Below are 8,638 nucleotides of genomic sequence, written 5' to 3' on the forward strand. Positions count from 1 at the left end.
CCACACACTTAGACACAATAGACACAGATAACAGTGTTTTTAAAGGAAGGGGATGGGAACACCCTGAAAGTACAGCAGAGCGTTGCTGGTGCCAGAAGTATCCTCACCATTGAGGGAGGCGGGGGATGTTCAAAATGTTTTATCCTTAAGATATAGAGCAGGTTTTTTTGTGGAAAATAGTTGTAAGTGGAGGGCAACCTGCATCTTTTCTCTCCAGGCTCCTGTTTGTAATGGCTATTAAACTGGATGCCAAAAAGTGCTTATAAGTAAATTGGGTAGTTCTCAAAACATTCCTACAGAAATTCAATCTTGGCAACTCATTTATCAAAATGTCTATGACTTTATATTCAGATTCTAGTGCTAGGGTACTAGCAGAAGGAATGATCCCTAATACCTTATCCCTTAAACAAGGCACCTGGCAAGGCTGTCTCTTGTCACCCTCCTTATTTCTGCAAATTCTGGAACCCCTTTTGTATACCATTCAAACTAATGAAAGCATATCTGATATTGGAGTTAAAAACCTGATGGTCAAGACAGCAGCATATGCTGACGATAACTTAATCATCATTCCATCCAAGCATTAATGAGGACAGTTGAAGAGCTTTCTAGATGTTTGGGGTATAGTCTAAAAAAAAAGGCAAATCTGAAGTAACTTTACTAAACACTCTAGTATACAAAGAGTAACTAGGCAGTACTGAAAACACTGCAGCAACCACAGCACCAAAACTGGCATGATCACAGCCACCAACAACATGGGAACCTTCTTTGACCAAGAAGAAACAGCAGCTTTGACCCTACTCAAACTCTCAGCAGCCTTTGACACCGTATTCCCACTATACACTGGTGAGTGCCCAGATGGATCACCTCCTTCCTCACCGGAAGAACCCAGAGGATCCACCTCCCACCTTTCACTTCTTTGGTGTTCCTAAGAGCACAACCCTCAGCCTCACGCTCTTCAACACATATATGATCCCACTGACCAATATCGCAGAAAACACACAATTCATCCTCTTACTCACCGAAGACCCCATAACCACCAGAACCAACAGGATGAAGAACAACTGCCTGCAGCAGAATACCGATAAGACAAAAGTACTGATCCTTTGCAACAGCAGCACCACATGGAATGAGTCCTGGTGACCATCAGATCTAGGACCTGAAACCACTTCCTCCAACCATGCCGGAAACCTCAGAATCATCATTAACAACAATTTCACCTTGAAATCACAGATTAGCACTGTCTCCTCCTCCTGAGTACTCACTCTGCGCATGCTACGTAAGATCTTCAAGTGTCTACCCCCTTCACACAAGACGCACTGTGACACAAGCCTTAATCACCAGCGGACTAGACTATGGCAATGCCCTCTACATAGAAATCTGAACCATCCTCCGAATGCACTTCCGGACCATCACTTGACTTTTGAAATTCTGATTGGCCATCAACTCTTGGCAGTTCGAATGAGCCTATGGGGCCTGCAAGCGCCTAGATACCCAATCACGTGACTAGCTGTGCATAATAATACCTGATTGATGATTGACTGAGGAGTCGTCTGGCAACCACACAACAAAAAATAGCTAGGTTTAGAGTTTTTTAACAACGTTATTGACACCATTTAGCATAACAAAGCAATCACAATTTAAAAATTCACAAAACTTCTGGAGGGACGGTTCCCAAAATTCCTTTTGTGGTGGGAAAAGATAAAAACTGTAAAAAAATATGATAAAAGCTATTGTTAATTATCTGATTTGTATGTTACCTCTAACATTATAAAATCAGTTCTTAAACCTGATCACCTTGTCAACAAATTTCTCTGGCAAAATAAAAAACCTAGACTCTCATTAAAGAAATGAATACTCCTGAAAGACCTATGAGCAGTTACATTGAAACTCCTCAGAACATACCAGGCAGCCTTCCTTTTCAAACAAGGGATTCAGTGGCTACATCACAATGATGTATACTGACTCAATATTTAGTGAAAGAACAATTGATTCTTACTATTGATAGCCTAATCTAATTTTTGTCCAAGAATAAAGTAACACCTTCACACTCCAAACATATCCTGAACGACACTAGAGTAGCTATACTGAAGGTTGACACCCTTCTTGAGAATAAATTCCACAACTGTAACTTAGCTTCTATTTGGGACAACTCAAAATTCAAACTGAACGGCCAACCACTCCACTTGCTTGATGGGCAAATCGGGGCCGATTCATCATTATCCAGTCAACGTCTGATAAAAATCCTTTGTCCTTTGCTGACTTCAACACCTCTATGCCTTACACAACCTTGATTTCAACAAATTCTGTAAACTAAAAACATGCATACGCAAACTAACATTTGTGGACAAAGAACCGACCCTCCAACACTTTGCTCAAACCCTCACTAAAACTGTACATGAAGTCTCTAAAATTTGCAAATGCCTGCAACTTAAGTCAATGTAACTACTAAAGAATTTGCTCAATAAATTGGAAAAAGACAGCTTGAAACTTACAGATTACTTCAATTGGTTGAAGATTTGGAGATCTTCATTTACACACAGTATCACTCCGATTCTGGCACAAAAAAACCCGGATGTATGACATTACAACGCATGCTTTTACATCGCATGCCTTTACAACGCAAGTATTACAATGCAGTCCATTACAACGCATAGTGCTTTGGGGTGCTGGATAGTGAATAGTTTAATTTACTATTCCAACTCCAGTCCCCGTGGACACTAGGGAAAGTTATTGGATAGTAAATTAACCTATTCCCTATCCTAGAGCGCCCCCCAGAGCAATGCGTTGCAATAGTTTGCGTTGTAATGGTTGCTTTGTAAAGGCTCTGCGATGTAAAAGTTGCGTTGTAAAGGTTGTTTACCAAAAAAAACATATTATTATTAAGGACCTTCTAGACCCCGTCTTACCTCCACAAACTGAACTTAGACAGTCTTCCACCTGTTGGAACTGTAATGACAGCATTAGAGTCCCCCACATATGGTTTTCTATTGCCCCACCCTTACAAAAGTTTGTAGGGAGATTTAAAATTGTATTAAATCACTTTTCCAAAACCAACCTAAAGAAGAATTTACATTTCTTCTTTCTCTACCCCTCAATACTTGTATTCACCATGAGAGAGACAAACAACTTTTAGATCTCCTGCTCACTCTAGCATGCAAATTAATTCTTAGAAACTGGAAAAATACTTCCAATCTCAGATTACCTGTTCTTTATGATCTCTTTTCAGGTTTCCCCCTGAAAAGCCAGTCTAAATCTTTATGGCACATGTTAGACAACTTCATGACTGGCTCAAAATCACCTTGAACTTCTAAGGTAGCAGGACATTCTTGGGATGGAACTTACAGATATACGTTATAAACGTGTTCACCTTGGGGTCTCTCATTGACGTTTATCTCACCACAAGATCTGATTAGATGGCCTTGCTACCCATCCATTCAGCACAACTATTATGTTACCTGAATGTTCGTTCTCAACAAACTATGTCTAAGCGCACTTCGTTTTATGCTTATCTCTGAGTGTGTAATGTCTAATCCACACAAATACTTCACTTTTTGTTACACTCACCCGAGGTGCTTCATTTTATATGCACCACAAAGTAGAATGAGGGGCAGGAGCTAATTGGAAAGAAATAGGACCAGTACCAGTGCTCCCAAGGATTCACATTGTACTCACTAATGGGAAACTGTTCCTGTAAGAAGAAGATTGGCCATCTATTACAGTTGGATAGTAGTGTCGGTGTGGTCTCCAGAAGTTCAGCAGTTTGGGTCTAGATGAAGTTGGGGGAATTCCGTCTTTAGGAATTAGTGCCCTCACACACCCTTGCGAGTGTCATGCTTCATCATTGGGCTTAGGTCCTCGTGGGGGTGGTGCTGCTGTCCCCCATGGACCCCGTGAGAGGGATCTTTATCAGAGATCTTTTGAAGGAGGTGCTACAGTTGTCCATGTGGGTGTATGGGCCTATAAAAGTGTATGGGTGAATAAATGTACCTTCACGGAGCCCAGAAACAATTTTAATTCAGGGGTCCAGACGATAAGGTTAAAAATACAATGGATAGGAGCCTCTCCTTTAAACAAATATTGTGTAGGGATAAGTATGTTCCCACTGCTCTGGTGCAATTTGGTTAACATTTTTTGCGCATCATGCGGGTCCCTAGTGGATCCTTGTGTGCTTTGTTAGAACCGTGAAGTGGAAGAAAAGAAATGGGAATCAGGTAAAAGGTATCCTATAATCCCACATTACCTACAGTGAGGTCTAATGCGTCTTAGCGCTGGAAGGAACGTCTCAATTGCATTCCTTATTCCCAACCAGATGGAGATAACACAAAGGAGACACACAAAGCACAAAACAATTTTGTAAATTAGATGAAACAAATAAGCATTCGCAATAAATAGAATGCTGTTATGGTGGTTTAAATATCCACGTTGATTTTATGCATGCTCACGAGGAGCATAGTCTGATAATGAAGCATGACACTCGCAAGGGTGTGTGAGGGCACTAATTACAAAAGGAGGAATTCCCCCACCTTCATTTAGACCCAACCTGTTGAACCTCTGGAGACCACACTGACACTACTATCCAATTCGACAAATAGTAGCTGGTTGAGTATACTAGCATTTTAGGTAGTTAACCTCTCTAAGGTAATCAAGTATTAATCATTTCTTAGTGAAAAATCTCTTCCATTAGCGGTACAGAGTAGCTGGTATTTAAAATATAGCTAGTCCATCAGTAACTCTCCTAAATCATTGAATTTATAATACTTCAGTAATTAATTTTTGCATATATTCCCGTGGTTACTACACATTTTACATGCAGATTTTGTACAGCCATTCAGTACCTTGTCTGTTTTGTAAAATTAATATATTTCAATATTTTGTTATGTTGGTATATTTGTAGTTACCTATTAAGAAATCGCTTACATAAATGAGCATGTTTATCTATTCCCTTTCTCAATTGACTGGAGACAACGAAATAGCATTTCACAACATTTATCCCAATGATTTTAATACGCAATGGCTGCCTTGAATAAGAGGATATTTTTCCATATTATCTAAGCTAAACAGAATAACACATTCATACATGGTCATATATTTTTTGTCCAAAACAAAATATTCTTATAGTTCTGGATACACAATAGTAAGCAACAAGACAGCAGAGCAATATGTTAATGCTCTGAATCATTGTTTTTAATTATTTAAAGGCTGATTGAGTTTGTATCTTCGAATAATCACATATACTCAACAATCTGGTAGAATTAATCAGTGCATTCATATCATAGGATTGTGTTATGAATATTCTAAGATGGGAAGTCAGTACAACAATTAATGACATACATGGGGGAACACAACACCACTGACCAGGGAGCGGTGGAGGGTTACTGGAGCCATGCAGCATTTCCGTGCTGTTTCCCAGCACTGTTACCGCCTGCTGCCGCATCACTGGGACATCGCAGCACAGCGGACTCCATTGCCCAGCGGCCCTAGCGACCGGAAGTCGCGCACGCCCTGTACCGCCCCCCGAGGTGCTCTAAAGCCAAGCCAGGGCCCCCGCGTCGCGGGACGCGCGCGGGCAGCGCCTGGCTGAGCCCAGGCAGAGGGCGGGCCATCTGTTGCCATCAGGGGCCGGAAGAGGCCGGGACGGGGCACTCCCCTTTCATCCCTGACTCGCGGAAGGAAGTAAAGTAAAGACATAAGGTATAGATATTCTTTGACATTCCCAAGTCTATTACAAGTCTCTCCAGAGCGTCAACATAGTCGAAAATGTCCTCTGCGGATTGATCTTGCACCAAATTATTATTATTTTTTTTTTTAAGCCATTTCACTATGACACACGAGGAGGATACCAAAAAGACTCCCTCCCAGAGTTATCCACGTAAGGGGACAATGGACTACTTCAGTAAAAGGGTAATTCTCCCTAATACAACTGTACTAGAGAGAACAGAACGATCCCCCGTCATGGATTGCCCTTCCAGTATTTTGTTCCCTTGCACAGACCCCTGAAGCAGCACCAGGCTTATCACTACTGGAGGAACTAAATAAATTATGCAAATCCACCTACGTCCCCCTGGAATCAGGATTTGTGCAAATTAGTGCCCCTATTTGCACTATAGCAACCATTAGTCCCCAACCCTGCAGTCAATTTCATCTAACAGAAAGCCCTCAGTGTACTCCCCCTCTTGTATGCCCAAAGATAAATCTTAAATCAATAGTGTCACCACAGGTCTCCTCTACCAAAAGGAAGAGAGTTGGGGTTAAACAAATGGGGAGCCAGGCAAAGCAACAAAAACTAAACTCAAACCCCCCACTCCCCAACACTGCTAGCACTGTTAGCTCCGCCAGCACCGCACCTATTCAGGCTTCTTTACTGGCCTCGATTGAAAATGTGCTCAAAACACTAATATCTCCCCTGATTGAAAACAGCTTAGGGGATAGGCTCACGGGTGTCGAAGAAGTGATTAAGGCTATCTCGCCATTCATAAAAACCCTGACAGGACCCTCTCAGCCACAGCCCCTAGCCTCCACAGAACTGCCTAAAACCACCATACAAAGTAAGACTACCCACAAACAATTAGTAACCCTACAAAAGACAATTCTGAACTCCTCGAAAGCAGGCCCAACAGCACGGAGCTCGTACCCTACAGCAGGGCCGAACAAAACATCTATAACACATAAGGGGTTAGCGGCAAACAGTGTGAATATGCCGTTTAAAACCAATCGCCTACATCTGCCACCGGAGGCCGCTCCCTTTGTGTGCGTCCTCGCGGGAGTACCAGAACTCACTAAGGGGAATAACGAAAGACAACAGGACCTAAGAAATAAGGTCATGTTCTGGTTAACTAAAACAGACCTCTGCCGTCCAACATCGTTGGTACTATACTAAGTGTTAGAAGGGTGGGCTGGTTAGAACCTTTACCAAAAAACATTGCAGGTGACTTGGTTCTTGTAAAATTCAGGAGCAAATATGTTGTCCCACATTTTCAATCATGGCAGCCACAAATAGGAGATGGTCCTGTATCCATCTGGAGCATAAGTGATTTCTACCCCAGATCATTATATGTCTCGTCCTCGTGCCAAAAAGTACAGAGCAATTATCTGACGGGCAGAAGTGGTTTTGTTGCGAGTGGTCACTTCATCCCCATTTTTAATCAACTTCACCCATCCCTGGGTCTAACTCTGAAGGATTAAAATTTATGGACAGAGACATTATTTCAAAAAAAGCAATGAATTATATTCTATTTTCTGTAGTAATAATCCTTCTTAACACTTTGTTTTTCTCACAGTCTGTGACTATGGAATTACACTTTTATCAAATTTTTGCTTATTTTATTGTGAATGTAATTTTACGTGTCATGCTTTTATGGCTATACTTCTAACCGAATAAAGTACTTTTGAAATTTGACATACATGTACATTATCCAAATCTATTTAGAACTTATGGTAATATTATTTTCTCTCTATTCCAGACTCTACAGATTGCAGCAAGTGCCCATGGGATCAATGGCCAAATGCCAGACAGGACCTATGCATCCTTAAGGACACAGACTTTCTTTCCTACGAAGATGTTTTAGGATTTAGTCTGGCAGCAATCGGCATTTTTCTCTCTTTAATACCTACTGCCATTCTGGGTCTCTTTTTGTATTCCCGAAGCACCCCCATTGTAAAGGCAAACAATCGTTCACTGAGCTACCTTCTCCTTTTGTCCATTAGCCTGTGCTTTCTCTGCTCATTTGTTTTCATTGGACATCCCACATCAATGACATGCCTTGTCCGCCAAGCATCATTTGGTATCATATTTGCTCTTTGTGTCTCCTGTGTCTTAGCCAAAACAGTCATGGTTGTCATTGCCTTCAATGCAACAAAGCCCAGCAGTAATTTAAGGAGATGGGCTACACCTAAATTGTCATTTGCTGTTGTCAGTATCTGTACGCTTAATCAGATGTTTCTCTGTATGTCTTGGCTAGCTCTTTCACCTCCTTATCTAGTATATAATATTCAGATTCAGCCTGGATTGATAATAGTCGAATGCAATGAGGGGGCTACCATTGCTTTCTGGTGCATGCTGGGATATCTTGGACTTTTGGCAACCATTAGTTTTGTAGTCGCATTCCTGGCTAGGAAGCTGCCTGACAGCTTCAACGAGACTAAGTTCATCACCTTCAGCATGCTGGCCTTTCTCAGTGTCTGGATCTCATTTATTCCAGCCTATCTCAGCACCAAGGGTAAATACATGGTTGCCATGGAGGTTTTCGCCATTTTAACTTCAAGCTCTGCATTAGTGTCTTGCATATTTTTTCCAAAGTGTTATATAATCCTGCTGAGACCAGAGATGAACTCAAAAGAGCACTTGATGGGCCGGAAATTATAACACATCCATATTTTTTGGTGAGGCCCATGAATTTTAACATTGTGACTTTCTGGCAATATTATTTATATATTAAGTAAATGAGTCTATGAGAGCTTACATTTCAGTTGCTAATATCTTTACAGGTTTTGCATGATTAAGCTGCTTTATCTTATTCCACTGAAATGATACCATAACAATATAGAAAATAAAACGTAAATTACTTTTGCTGATATATGTCACCTGGGATCAAATAAAAACATACACTTTTAAGAGATGCGTGTAATTTCTTGTTAATAT

The 8,638-nt window shown here is 41.1% G+C and overlaps 1 protein-coding gene across 1 annotated transcript in view; it reads left to right on the forward strand.

The window, feature by feature from the left end:
* The window catches only part of LOC144797881 (vomeronasal type-2 receptor 26-like), a 28,485-nt gene extending 20,123 nt beyond the window's left edge, over positions 1 to 8,362 (forward strand). The window contains exon 3 of the mRNA XM_078668683.1: positions 7,461 to 8,362. Coding sequence (XP_078524809.1) covers positions 7,461 to 8,362 — 902 coding nt within the window. The remainder of the gene's footprint in view (positions 1 to 7,460) is intronic.
* Positions 8,363 to 8,638: the final 276 nt, after the last annotated feature.

Source organism: Lissotriton helveticus, chromosome 12 (assembly GCF_964261635.1).
Source record: "Lissotriton helveticus chromosome 12, aLisHel1.1, whole genome shotgun sequence".
Taxonomy (NCBI): Eukaryota; Metazoa; Chordata; class Amphibia; order Caudata; family Salamandridae; genus Lissotriton; species Lissotriton helveticus.